The sequence below is a fragment of the Diplodia seriata genome, assembly GCF_021436955.1.
Source record: "Diplodia seriata strain FDS-637 chromosome Unknown scaffold_6, whole genome shotgun sequence".
Taxonomy (NCBI): Eukaryota; Fungi; Ascomycota; class Dothideomycetes; order Botryosphaeriales; family Botryosphaeriaceae; genus Diplodia; species Diplodia seriata.
Window position 1 is genome coordinate 1,330,858 of NW_027117313.1, and position 13,755 is coordinate 1,344,612.

Sequence of the window (13,755 nt, forward strand, 5' to 3'; positions counted from 1 at the left end):
GCCCATTGTCATACTCAGCCTATGATAATTCCCCAATATCTGCCGCTAAAAGCCAGCGTCGATGGCCAGTGGTCGCTTACTCCGCCGGGGGCCAGGATATAGTGCAACAAGCTGGCAACGGTAGGGGTGAGTGAGAACGGGAGATGCCTCCAGGCTGGAGAGCTGGGTGGATCGCGAGGTGAAATCGGTGGGTACTTTTGGGCTGAACGGGACCTGCTTTACTGCTCACGGAAGGAGGGAGGGCTGGTCATGGCCGCCTGGTTTAGAACAACGATTGTTGGTTGACAAGATTAACACAGCACTCGTCGACTGCGCATAACCTCTCTACAAGCACGAGCTGCGTGCGGATTTGCGTAGCCATCGTGGGTAGTTCAGCTTGTAGCTAACTCAACGGCAGCATAACTTATAAAGGCCAAGAACAATCATATACGGATAACACATCTGAGAGAAGCCTGCTACGTCGAGTTCCGCATTGTCGCAAGCAAAGAAGCGTTGGTGGCGTGGGGCGGGACAATAGTCGGGAAGGAAGGACCCGGCGATCGACCAGGCGGAGCAGAGGGCGCTCGCTCCAAGACGAGCCTAGCGCACGCGGCTTTCTTCTTTGCGTCTGTCGCAACACCACCCAGCGCCAACCTCTTTCAACCCCGACCAGAGCTCGACCTCGCGCGAGCCCTTCTTCGAGCCGTCGCTTCGCGCTCTCCTCTTTCGCACAGGCGCCTTCGCCTCCCGTCCATCGCGCCTGCGCCCTCCCACAATGGCCGCTCAGCCCGACATCTCGCAGATTCTGGCCGCTCTGGGTACAACGCGCTCCTCATCCCGCCCACCCGCTCAATTTTGCCGCTGACAGTGTGCCTCGCTCCAGCTGCCACCCAGAGGCCCCAGAGCACTCCGTCGCAAACCCCCCACCAGCCGCCTCCTCAGGCCCAACCACCCCAGCCGCCGCAGAGCATACCGCCAGCCTACCCGACTTCCTACGTCACCCCGACGCCGCCCGCGACCATGTCTCCCTACGGCTTGCCCCAGCCGACGAATTCCGGCAGCGTCGATCTGAGCGCCATAAAGCCCACCAGCACTGGCTCCGTCAGCATCGCCGATGCGCTGGCAAAGGCGCGCAACATCGCAGCCGAGAAGGGCCTGCAGCCCTACGAAGGTAAGTCAAGCTCAAGTGAGCCGAGTAGTCATCATCCGCTTACTGACACTGTGTCCCCGGCCTCAGCCCCATCTCGTGAGGACCCCAGGCTAGCCGGTCGTCCCTACCGTCGCTCGCGCTCTCGGTCACGCTCTCCTCCCCGTCGCGACAACTTCCGCGACAACTACAATCCCTACCGTGACGAAAGACGCGATGACCGCCGCTACGGTCGCGATCGCTCGCGCTCGCCCCCGTCCCGCGGCCGGGAGACCTTTTCCCCCCAGCGCGGCTATGGCGGCCGGGACAGGTCGCCTCCCGATAGCGAGACCATCACCATCGAGTCGTCACTCGTCGGCCTTGTCATTGGTCGCCAGGGCGAAAATCTCCGCCGAATCGAGCAGGACACCGGCACCAGGATTCAGTTCGTCACCGGGCCCGAAGCAGGCGGTCCTCAGCGTCAGTGCAGAATCACCGGGCCAATGCGTTCTCGTGCGGATGCTAAGAGGGAGATCTACCGCATCATCGACGAGAATGGAGGCCAGGGCGCAAGAGACACGACCCAGCGGGCAGCAGCTGGTGCTAACAGACAGCAGCAAAGAGGCAACCAGCCCGTGCTTCGCGATGGCGAAAACAGCGTCCAGATCATGGTGCCCGACAGGACGGTTGGCTTGATCATCGGCCGGCAGGGCGAGACAATCCGAGACCTTCAGGAGAGAAGCGGATGCCACGTGAACATTGTTGGCGAGAACAAGAGCGTCAACGGACTCCGGCCTGTCAATCTCATCGGCAGCAGAGAGGCTGCTACTCGTGCCAAGGAACTCATTATGGAAATTGTGGAAAGCGACACCCGCCCTTCAGGGCCTCCAGCCAAGGAGCACGGACGCGGCAGTACCTTCGACCCGGCAGGGCCTGGTAAGATTAACGACACCATCGTCGTGCCGTCGGAAGCCGTCGGCATGATCATTGGCAAAGGTTAGTGATGCTATTGGTGCTTGCTTCCGGGACCCCCCCTGACTGAGCTGCGTAGGTGGTGAGACGATCAAGGAGATGCAGAACTCGACCGGATGCAAAATCAACGTGTCCCAAGCATCCGGGGCTGATATCGAGCGTGAAATTGGCCTTGTCGGAACCCGCCAGGCGATCGAAGACGCCAAGGGGGCCATCTGGGACAAGGTGGATACAGTGGTACGTGTAAGTTAACCCTCCCAGCCGTGGCAGGCTTGTACTGACGGTGGGCAGCGTGAGAAGAATGGCGGGGTAGGCAGTCGAGGAGGCCGTGGCCGTGACAACGAACCATATAATGAGCGCTACTCACAACCGCAGCAACAACAAGGCTTCGCGCAGCAGCAGCCGGCAGGCATGTCACAGCAGCAAGCTGCCGGGCCGGGAGGCGATGCTGCTGCTGCGGGTGGAGCTGACCCCTACGCCATGTATGGCGGATACCAGAACTACATGGCCATGTGGTATGCGGCGCTGGCTCAACAGCAGCAGGGCCAGCCGGGACAGACGCCGGGCCAACAGCCTCCTGGAGCATAGACGATCAGCGTGACGTCGTGAAGGCCGTGACACCGATGCTTCTCAAAGCGATGATGCGATGCGCCCGGCACTACTGCTTGCATGCATGCTTGACGATGGCTGATGCTCTCTGCTGCTTACTCACGGCTTGCTACCCGGGACCCCTTTTCTCCGACAGCCGTTGCTCTCTGCTTACCTCTCTGCCCGCCTACACGCACGTCGACGACGTCTGACACACCTGGCTTGGGTGCCTCTGTGCAATCATGCTTGACCTGCGCTGCATTGGACGGACAGGGAGACCTGCCATGGCTATGCGATGACCTACTATACCCCGATACTCACTGGATGGCTTCAGCCAGGCGTCTTTTGGCAGCGCTCATGACCCATGATCTCTTCTTATCGGACGTGCTCGGCGTGGTCTTGGACGATTTGCTGGCGGGAGCCACCGCTCTGCCGACCTTCGCTATTCGTCGCCCTCCTGTTCGTGCTGGAGCCCTCCGGAGACCCCCCAAAAAAAAGCTTTAAAGCCTGCACTTAATGGACTCTTTTGAAATTTGGAAATGACGGACGTCTTAGCAGACGCAGGATAGGGTGCGGCCGGAGACGTAACTGATGGTGACGGTGCGCGGCTCGAGCGCGGATACCTGCCTCGAGCACTTCGTAGTTGCGAGACCCTCTTTGTACTGGTAGTTCAGCCCTCTTCTTCTGCAATATGCACGATCCATTATTACACATTCGAGTGTTTCGCTGGTTTTGCAAGGCAGTGCAGTAGTGCGATCACGCCGCAGCATGGTCGCCCTCGGCAATGCATGGGAGGCACAGGTGGCCAATCAGGGCGGCGTGGTCGCGGCTGACGGGCATCACGTGCGCTTCCCCGGCGTGCGATCCAGGGCGTGGCGGTCGGCTTTGGCCCCACCATTCGGACGTCGCCGCCCAGCGCGCGCGACAGCTCCATCCCCAATCTGCACGGTTCGCAACCGGCCGCCCCTCCAGATAAGACCCTTTGCCGATTACACTTCTCCATTTGGCGCATGGCTTGCCTCCGCCTTCCACAGCCCTCGCTTCGCCCTTTTCTCTTCGTCCGCCTCTCTCCTTGATACCTTGCCGACTTGCACCTTCCTTTCGCCTCTTCCGTCCAGGGCGCCTGCTGCTCTCAGTGCTCCTGTTATCTAGCCCCGCGAACAGTAGCTAGGCGCCGAAAAAAAGACTATTTGAGACCGCTCCCATTGATTCTGCCGTCCTTTGTCAACCTGAACCCTCCGCTCCTTCGCCACCATGGCACCCGGCCTCGTCGAGCCCGCCGTCCCCGCGCCCTCCTCCTCCGCCCTCGTCTCCGCAACTGCCGAGTACGATGACACCCTGCGCTTCTACCTCAACGGCACGCGCGTTGTCCTCGATAGTGCCGATCCGGAGGTTACGCTGCTCGAGTACCTGCGCGGGGTCGGCCTGACTGGCACCAAACTTGGCTGCGCCGAGGGCGGCTGCGGCGCCTGTACCGTCGTCGTTTCGCAGTGGAACCCGACCACCAAGTCCGTTTACCATGCCAGCGTGAATGCCTGTTTGGCGCCACTGGTCAGTGTCGACGGAAAGCATGTTGTGACGGTTGAGGCGCTGGGAGACCCCAGCAGACCGCACCCCGTGCAGGAGCGAATCGCGAAGATGAACGGGAGTCAGTGCGGCTTCTGCACGCCGGGAATTGTCATGGTATGTACGGCTTGTCAGTAGCGCATCTGGCCGCGCTGGGGCCCTGGGTGACCGGGCATCCCAAAGTGTTCCTTTGGACCCGGCAAGAGCCCGATAGCTGACCGGGTGGCAACTAGAGTCTATACGCCCTCCTGCGGAATAACCCTGATCCATCCGAGCACGACATCGAAGAGGCCTTCGATGGCAACCTCTGCCGCTGCACAGGGTACAGACCGATTCTGGATGCGGCGCAAAGCTTCAGCTCGAAGAGTCCGTGCGGGAAGGCAGCGGCCAACGGCGGCAGCGGCTGCTGCATGGAAAAGACGAACGGTGCGAATGGGGGCTGCTGCAAGAATGGCACGGACGGCGCAAATGGTGTGAATGGCGATGCGCTGCCAGTCAAGCGCTTCACGCCCCCGGGCTTCATCGAGTACCAGCCGGACACCGAACTTATCTTCCCGCCTGCGTTGCGGAAGCACACCTTCAGACCCCTGGCGTTTGGAAACAAGAGGAAGAGATGGTTCAGGCCGACTACCCTGCAACAGCTGTTAGAGATCAAAAGCGCTTATCCGTCCGCCAAGCTCATCGGTGGAAGCACCGAGACGCAAATCGAGGTCAAGTTCAAGAATATGCAATATACAGCCTCTGTTTTTGTGGGCGACATTCCCGAACTGAGACAGTACTCGTTCAATGATGATCACCTCGAGATTGGCGGAAACGTCATCCTCACGGACCTTGAGGCGATTGCCAAGGAAGCTCTACAGCATTACGGAGAGGCCAGGGGTCAGCCGTTTGCACTGATTCTCAAGCAACTCAAATACTTTGCCGGCAGGCAGATTCGCAACGTGGGTACTCCTGCGGGAAACCTTGCGACAGCTTCGCCCATCTCCGACCTGAATCCCGTCTTTGTTGCCACGAGAGCGACGCTTGTCGCCAAGAGTCTGGACAAGACAACCGATATCCCAATGGCTGAATTTTTCAAAGGATACAGAACAACCGCGCTTGCGCCGGACGCCGTCATTGCCAGTTTGCGGATTCCGGTTGCTAAGGAGAAGGGCGAATATTTGCAGGCCTTCAAGCAGGCTAAGAGGAAAGACGACGACATTGCGATAGTCAACGCTGCTCTACGCGTCGAAGTCAGCGATGCTTACACGGTCGACTCGATAGACCTCGTCTATGGTGGCATGGCGCCAACAACCATCGCCGCGAGGAAAACGAGTGAATTTCTCCAGGGCAAGAAGTGGACGGATCCGCAGACGCTCGAAGGTGCCTTTGGCGCGTTGGAAGAGGACTTCGATCTGCGCTTCGGAGTGCCCGGAGGCATGGCAACGTACCGAAAGACACTTGCGCTCAGCTTCTTCTACAAATTCTATCACGAGGTCCTCGCCAAGCTCCAGTCTGAAGAGGCCGAGGTCGACAGGCAAGCTATTGGGGAAATCGAGCGCCAGATCTCTTTTGGTAAGAAGGACCACGCAGCCGCCGAGAAGTACGAGCAAAAGGTCCTGGGGAAGCAACGTGAACACGTCGCTGCCATGAAGCAGGTCACGGGTCAAGCACAATACACGGACGACATCCCTGCCCAGAAGAACGAAGCTTACGGTTGCCTGGTTCTCTCCACAAAGGCGCGTGCGAAGCTTCTGAATGTGGATCCTTCGCCTGCCCTGGACCTGCCTGGCGTCATCGATTGGGTTGACCACACAGATCTGCCTAATGCCAAGGCAAATTGGTGGGGGGCTCCCGTGTGCGACGAAGTCTTCTTCGCTGTCGACGAGATTTTCACTGCTGGTCAGCCGATTGGCATCATCCTTGCTGATTCCGCCAAGCATGCCGAAGCTGCAGCCAGGGCGGTGAAGGTCGAGTACGAGGAGCTTCCCGCTATTTTCACCATCGAGGAAGCCATCGAGAAGGAGAGCTTTTTCGAGCACTACAGGTTTATCAAGAAGGGAGACACCGAGGAAGCCTTCAAGAACTGTGACCATGTCTTCACTGGTGTTGCGCGCATGGGCGGTCAAGAGCATTTCTATCTCGAGACCAACGCATCCATTGCTATACCCAAGCCCGAGGACGGTGAGATGGAGATCTGGAGCAGCACCCAAAACCCAACCGAGACGTGAGTTTTGCCTCCAGCCTCCTATGAACATGATGGAAATACTGACAGGGCAACAGGCAATCCTACGTTGCTCAAGTCACCGGTGTTGCTGCTAACAAGATCGTCGCCAAGGTCAAGCGCATGGGTGGTGGCTTCGGAGGCAAGGAGACGCGTTCTATCCAGCTTGCGGGCATCGTTGCCACGGCTGCAAAGAAATGCAAGCGTCCAGTGCGCTGCATGCTCAACCGTGACGAAGACATTTTGACCTCTGGCCAGCGCCATCCTTTCTTGGGCCGGTGGAAGATTGGTGTCAACAAGGATGGCAGGATCCAAGCGCTCGACGTGGATATCTTCAACAACGGTGGGTGGAGCCAGGACCTCAGCGGTGCCGTCGTGGACAGAGCATGCTCTCATGTAGATGGAGTCTACCGCATTCCAAACGTTTACGTCCGCGGAAGGGTTTGCAAGACCAACACAGTGTCGAACACCGCCTTCCGTGGCTTCGGTGGGCCTCAGGGCATGTTCATCGCCGAGAGCTACATGGAAGAGGTCGCCGACGGCTTGGGAATGCCTGTGGACGAGCTCCGCAAGATCAACATGTACCAACCCGGCGATCGCACCCACTTCGACCAAGAACTGAAAGACTATTTTGTCCCGCTCATGTACAAGCAGATTGTCGATGAGTCGGACTACGAACGTCGTCGCAAGGAGGTGGATGAGTTCAACAAGACGCACAAGTGGAACAAACGCGGCCTCTCCGTCATTCCGACCAAGTTTGGCATCTCCTTCACCGCGCTCTTCCTCAACCAGGCCGGTGCATTGGTCCACATCTATCACGACGGCTCGGTGCTGCTAGCACACGGCGGCACGGAAATGGGTCAAGGCCTGCACACCAAGATGACAATGATCGCGGCCGAGGCGCTTGGTGTTCCGCAGGAGAATGTCTTTATTTCCGAGACTGCGACCAACACCGTCGCAAACACCTCCTCCACTGCAGCATCTGCGTCGTCGGATTTAAATGGATACGCAGTTTGGAACGCGTGCCAGCAGCTGAATGAGCGCCTGGCGCCGTATAGGGAGAAGCTTGGGCCCAATTCCACCATGAAGGAGATCGCCCACGCCGCCTATTTCGACCGCGTCAATCTCTCCGCCAATGGTTTCTACAAGACGCCGGATATTGGTTATGTTTGGGGAGAGAACGTTGGACAAATGTTCTTTTATTTCACACAGGGCGTTGCTGCTTCCGAAGTAGAGATCGACACGTTGACGGGCGATTGGAGCTGTCGTCGCGCCGATATCAAAATGGACGTCGGTCGCTCCATCAATCCAGCTATCGACTACGGCCAGATCGAAGGCGCATTCGTGCAAGGCCAAGGTCTTTTTACCACCGAGGAAATGCTGTGGCATCGCGCGTCCGGTCAGATCTTCACCCGTGGCCCCGGCGCGTACAAGATCCCCGGTTTCAGAGACATCCCGCAGGAGTTCAATGTCAGTCTGCTGAAGGACGTGAACTGGGAAAATTTGAGGACCATCCAAAGATCTAGGGGTGTGGGTGAGCCTCCGCTATTCTTGGGTTCGTCTGTGTTCTTCGCCATCAGGGACGCGCTGAAAGCAGCGAGGAAAGAGTTTGGGGAGGAAAGCTTGCTTAGCCTGCAGAGTCCCGCCACAGTGGAAAGGATCAGAGTGAGCTGCGCCGATCCAATCGTACGAAGAGCGAAGGTCGAGGCTCGAGAGGGTGAAAAGAGCTTCTTCGTCAGCATCTAAGGGGTTTTTCCTTCCGCATCATGGTTAAGAGCAACGCCTTGTCATGGTGTACATTTTGATGCAGAAAATATTTCCTCCGTTAGCAAGATTTAGTGTAGCGACCCGGACTGGAAATGTTGCCACCTGGAATATGCAGAGATCCATGCAGGATTAGACTGCCGCTACCGGCAGGTTTCTTCTGTTTTTGCAAATGAAATCAATGAAGATCAGAGTTTAATCAATCGCCATGGTGATTAAAGTTTATCTCTTTGTGCACGGCTCAAACCGAGTAGCTGTGTGGTGGGCAAGTACGAGAGATGGCGGATTACTCAATCGTGTCGCCATCTGGTTGGAAGCACTGTAGCAACGGTGATGTGCGGGTCCGATCGGTGGTAAGGTGGTGAGGTCGTGTCGGTCGTAACGCTGAGCCGAAGAGGCAGTAAAACCCCCCTGGTCGATCGCACCTGCCAACAACGGCTTGTACTGGCGGAGAGTGCATTGAGCGGGATTATCTCGAACGGTTCCACAACAATTCGGACGTTGGCCTCAACTAACTCACGCGAGTGTATATCATTCAAACCAACAGGAGTTGACTATTGCTGCGTGGTTGCGTGGGTATGGCACCGGTGGTGCTGACTACTTTTTTCGTGCGACCGCGGGATCCGGGGGCAACGACTTCTCTTCACACCTTAGCGGGAACGCAACCAAATCGAGTATCCGGCCCGCCGCCGGCCCGAGGCGGCTCTTGGGGCTGCCCCTGTGCCCCCAAGCCGACGGGTGCAAAAAACTTCACCAACGACGCCGCACCAAGCGACCATCACCACGCAAAGAACATGGCTTTCCATGGAAAAACAAATTCACTCTAGTGGTCGACTACGCAATCACTTCGTAGGCTTTTGTTGGCAACCTTAGGCTTAGAACGCCCGAGACTATTGGTTCGGTGTCGCGAAATATCGGGTAACAAGAAACTCCTCGGTTGACAAGGGCAAATCCCGTGGGAGAAAGCACCTAAATTTTGCTTCCATCACCTTTCGCCACTTTGGTGTGGCAGAAACGGTGCCTTGCGAGATTGATTACTTCAAGAGAGCGCATCCATAATAACTTTGGTCTGGAGGCGCAGAAGCATTGTTGTATTGCTTAGGTCCTGATCTGTATAGACTTGAGTCAACTGACCGTTTGCACGTTACTAAAGCCCGTGTACATATATCTCGATGAATAGTTCGATTATGCACGTGAATGCGGTAACATCTTTCGTAGACCACGCTGGATAAGGCCAGTTTCTTTTACAACTCGATGTAATGATAAGGCACGTAGATATCTTCCAATAGTAATGCTTTGTAATGTACTACAAATGCTTGATATGTTGGATAATAGAGGACTGGTGCGACTTTTCGCTGCCGAGGGTCACTTAGTTCTTGCCTCTTCCCATGGGGTACAACAGGTAGTGAACATGATACACTGGCTTGGCTAAGGACCTAACTTTACCGCAGGAACAACAATGCCAACGGGGATGGGTTGCTTAATTGGATATTCTCAATGAAAGAAAGCCTAAGCACCCGCATGCACAGCGTGCGTGTTGGAAGAGGGCACGAATCTCACATGAAGGTCCGGTTCGGCCAGCATGTGTAGCAAGAATAAAACGATTGTACGCATGAAACTCGGCCGCCTGTAGGAGTGAAATGCACAAAGACTACCCTCTGACCTCGGCGGATGCAATTTGTTCATACTCCTCGCTTACCACATTGCCCTGTGCGTTGATTGTTTTCTTTGCGCCCATTTTGCAGATGGCAACTTTCCCTACGTGTATGCTATCAGCCCAGACATAATCCTCGTATTTGGAAAGTACAGAGGTTGCATCCAGCCGAATAGGTGCACGGGAGTTCGGTCCATGGCCAGTTGAAGTGCCTGTGGAAGCTTCAGCGGTATCCTCCTTGGATTGCTCTGACGAGCCGGGGTCTCTTCTGAAGCCCTTACCGTGCCTGCCTCCGGACTTGGCGTAAATCGTGTTTACTAACGTTGCATGGAGTTTAAGGGGCCGTGTGTCCTCAATCATCAGACCCTTTTCCGTGAACAGACATCTGAGGGCGTTGCAGAACGCAAAAAGGCGGCCCGTTGGGTCTTCAGGTTCTGCATAGAGAATAGATGTCTTGTGAGGGGGGTGCATGGAAACCAGCGATCGTAAGGAGATGACAAGAGGCTCGATGGGTGGAGGTTGATCACCGATTGTGGAAGGGTCCAGGGCGTTCATCCGTGCTACGTCTGATGCCGGTGCATCTTTGCCGGCATTTGCGGCGGTAGGGTTTGCATGTTGGCTCCCCCCGAGTATGGCAGCCAGATCCAGACCTTGCAAGAGGGACGCTGCCTCGTCAACCCTCTCGGGGGTCTGGAGGCTCATTACGCCGAGGGTGAGATGTAGCGTGCCAACAGGCCGGATGGCTTTTTTAGGAATCGAAGTAGGGGCGGGCACTCCGCGCTCCTGCTCCCCCACACCCACTGCCGACCCCGCTCCGTAATCCTGCTCTGCTCCCAAACCAGCATTGAAGCCTACGTCGTCCTGACGTAGCACGGCTTCCTTGAATTTGTCGAGGGACGCTTGCAGCTGCGGCCTTGACTCTGTGGTCACGAGCGGTACGCAGAGAAAGTGAGTTAAGGGCGGCTTTTTTGCGGGTTTCTGCGCCGTGACGGACCGCTCTCCCTCTGCGTCGCTCTTTTCAGGCCCTGGGAGCGGGCCCTTGTACCCGCCTTTCCTTTTGCCGAATCCACGGCGAGGCATAATTTTCGGAGGGACGGCGGGCGTCGGTGGAACTTGCGACGAAGCTGCGCGTCCAATCGGAGCCTGGGGGTGGCTGCAGGACAGGGAAGGGCGCGATACTCTGATTGGAGACGGCGAACGAAGATGGGGAGGGCTGGGCTGGGAAGGGCACGATGCACTGAAGGGCTGGCGAGGCCAGAGGGTCGGGCGGAGGCGCGTGGTGCCGGGCGTGCACAGAAAGCGTCGGGGATGGATGTGCACGCGCACCATTCGGGGGCGCGATGACTCACACCACGACTGCTTCGACTTCGACCGGGCGGTCGAGCGGTGTTGCTCAAAGCTAGGTGTTGGGCGGCGGAGGCTAAGCTGGGCGCTGCGGATCAGGGTTCGCCCTATGGCGTGGCAGCCCCAGAGCCGGACCAGCCGCCGGATTCTGCAGCGGCAGCGGGCGCAAGCGCAGGCGCCGGCCACAGACGAACGAGGACGGTCGCATTCCCCGGAATAGACTCCAACGGCGGCGCAACCGAGATAGCCGTCGGCGCGGAGGCGACGAGCAGCTGCTGCCCGGAAGCCTCGCCCCCAATCCCGGGACAAGGATACCGCTGCACGCCCCTCTCCGCTAGCAGCACGCGGACACATCAAACAACACACAGCAAAAAACACAACGGCCGGGTGCCATGATCAACCCATCGTTTAGTACTAAAGTTAACTCAATGCCGCCAATGCAACGTCTGCGAGGCCGTGGCTCTCGCAGCTTTTCAACCCGAACACTTCGAAACCCATCAAGTCGTGGTCCGGCGGCGCAGCCGTGTGCCCGTCCCCGCGCGAGACGGCAAGCCGGCGGATCCCTCATCTATGTGCGCGTCGCCATCTTGCATTACTGTTTCTACGAAGAGGACGAGGAGCCTTCGTCGTGGTAGAATTTCCGCAGCACCTTCTCGACGTCCTTGAACTCCTGCTTGGCCTGCGCGATCGTCTTGGTCAGGCGCTCGAGGCAGACCTCGTCGTCCGGCTCGTCGTGTGTGCCCGTCTCATCCTTGTTCGCGCCAAAGTGCTGTATCTTCTCGCAGCTATCCTTCACCTTGGTCAGGCCGAGCGTGGCGGACGAGCCCTTGAGGAAGTGCCCGAGCTGCGACAGCTGGGAGAGGTCCTTCTTCGCGCTGCGTTGGTCAGCGTCAGTGGGGGCGGTGGACGCCAGGCGGGCGAGGGGCGTACAGATTCGACTCCATCTTCTCAAAGGTGCTCTCGGCCTGCAGGAAGAAGTCGAAGACAATGCTCTTGCTGAACTCGCGCTCATCCTCGTCATCGTCCATCTCGAGAATCTGCTCAAAGGTGGCCGTGTCAATGGCATCGCCGGCGTCCGGCAGGCCGGTGGAGCCCTCCTCGCTCTGCGATTTCATGGCGGTTAGCGGTGGTGACGGGCGCGAGAGGAGACGGTGAGGCGGAGCGCACCCTGTCCTCCGGGTGGTCGGTGGTCGTCGCGCCAGCCATGCTTTCTGCAATGCGGGTGCAATGCGGGAGGCGAGGTGCGGACAGTCGCTTTGTGTGGCGCGTGTTGGATGAGAACGGCGGAGCGGTGCCTGCGGGGCTAGGGAGCGGCGATGATCGGGCGCTTCGCAGGGCGATTGGGCCTGGACTGGGAGCGAGACAGCGGGCTGCGGGCGGCGCACAGGGCTGGCGGAGGGCGGCTCAGCAGCAGAGGTTGCAGGTGGTGAGACAGCGCGGTGGTTGGGGCGGCAGGGCAGATGAAGGGCGCGCAACGGGCCGACGAGGCGAGACGAAAGGAGGATGATGAGTTAGGATTGCTCAAAAAATCAGTCTTTGGAGGGGGAAAGGAAGTGGGGTTTGGCGTGCTACTTGGCCGGCGAGTCAGTGCTTTAGGGCAGACCGGCAGTGCGCTTAGGACGCAGCGGCGACGACAGCACAACGACACCCGCAACTGAGGCGGCGGCAGTGCTGCTGATGCCCCCAGGCGCCCGCCGCCGCCGCTGCTCGTCGCGCTGCCGCGGCGCCGTCAGCCTGCCCGTCGACGCCTGCGCTCTGCTCGAGCGGGCGGGCCGGGCACGCGCTCGCAGCGTGGGAGCTGGGGCGTGCGCTCCCTGCCACCATGGAGCCCGCGAGCCGAAAAGGCTCCTATGACCTCACGCCCGACGACGGCACGGGGTTGGCCTGAGGGCGAGCTTGGGCGCCGCATCAGCGCTCCCCAGCGCAGGCCGTCCGAGGGGGATTCAGTCTAGAACTCGCGCCCCCCAGGTGTCCGTCAGAAGATATACCACGAACGGCGCAGTGCTGGGTGGCCGCCTGTCGTCACTGCCTGCGGCGTGACGTAGGACGGGTCCGGGCTTTCAGCCTGTCTCGCGCGAACGGCCCCCGCCACTACTGCTGCCCTCGCACCACGGCGAGACAGCAGCCCACCACCGCGCCGCCCCAGCAAACGCGCCCGCGCAGCTGCATCTGGCCGGCTGCGGCTCGCGGGCGCGCGGCGGGCTGGGCGGCGGGCAGCGGGCAACGGGCGCCAGCGCAGCCTTGGCCCCTGGCCCCTGAGGTGGTGCGTGGTGATCGTTGCGGTGCCAACGGCCATGGCCCTCTGCGAGTCTCCTCCCCAGGCGAGGCGGCTCCGTGCGGCCCACCAGCGGGCGGCGGCAGCAGCTGAGGAAAGCAGCTGTCATCTGTGCGACGCCGGGCAGTCCCCGACGGCGGTTCGATGCGACCCGGCCGCGCTCTCTGACCGCCGCTCTGTCGTCCGATTCGCAGCAGTGCAGCCTGCCGATCCGCGCTGCTGACTCGCTGCCTCGATATTGTCTATTCGTGCCACCAAAACGCCGCCTCCGATGCGCTTCCTGC

The 13,755-nt window shown here is 59.0% G+C and overlaps 3 protein-coding genes across 3 annotated transcripts; 2 read left to right on the forward strand and 1 right to left on the reverse strand.

Moving 5' to 3' along the window:
- Window positions 1-999: 999 nt before the first annotated feature.
- On the forward strand, window positions 1,000-2,665 carry SLS55_006323 (uncharacterized protein; the record flags this gene model as incomplete). The annotated part of the gene is made up of 4 exons (XM_066777753.1): window positions 1,000-1,150; window positions 1,217-2,101; window positions 2,157-2,320; window positions 2,576-2,665. 4 exons carry the CDS (start codon window positions 1,000-1,002, stop codon window positions 2,663-2,665), a joined length of 1,290 nt encoding a protein of 429 aa, XP_066631848.1.
- Window positions 2,666-3,919: 1,254 nt separating this feature from the next.
- On the forward strand, window positions 3,920-8,180 carry SLS55_006324 (uncharacterized protein; the record flags this gene model as incomplete). Its single annotated transcript, XM_066777754.1, has 3 exons — window positions 3,920-4,348; window positions 4,465-6,437; window positions 6,494-8,180. The coding sequence occupies 3 exons, from the start codon at window positions 3,920-3,922 to the stop codon at window positions 8,178-8,180; spliced, it is 4,089 nt and encodes a 1,362-aa protein (XP_066631849.1).
- A 3,617-nt stretch (window positions 8,181-11,797) lies between these two features.
- YPD1 (Phosphorelay intermediate protein) lies at window positions 11,798-12,311 on the reverse strand (the record flags this gene model as incomplete). Its single annotated transcript, XM_066777755.1, has 2 exons — window positions 11,798-12,071; window positions 12,127-12,311. The coding sequence occupies 2 exons, from the start codon at window positions 12,309-12,311 to the stop codon at window positions 11,798-11,800; spliced, it is 459 nt and encodes a 152-aa protein (XP_066631850.1).
- Between the last annotated feature and the right edge of the window lie 1,444 nt (window positions 12,312-13,755).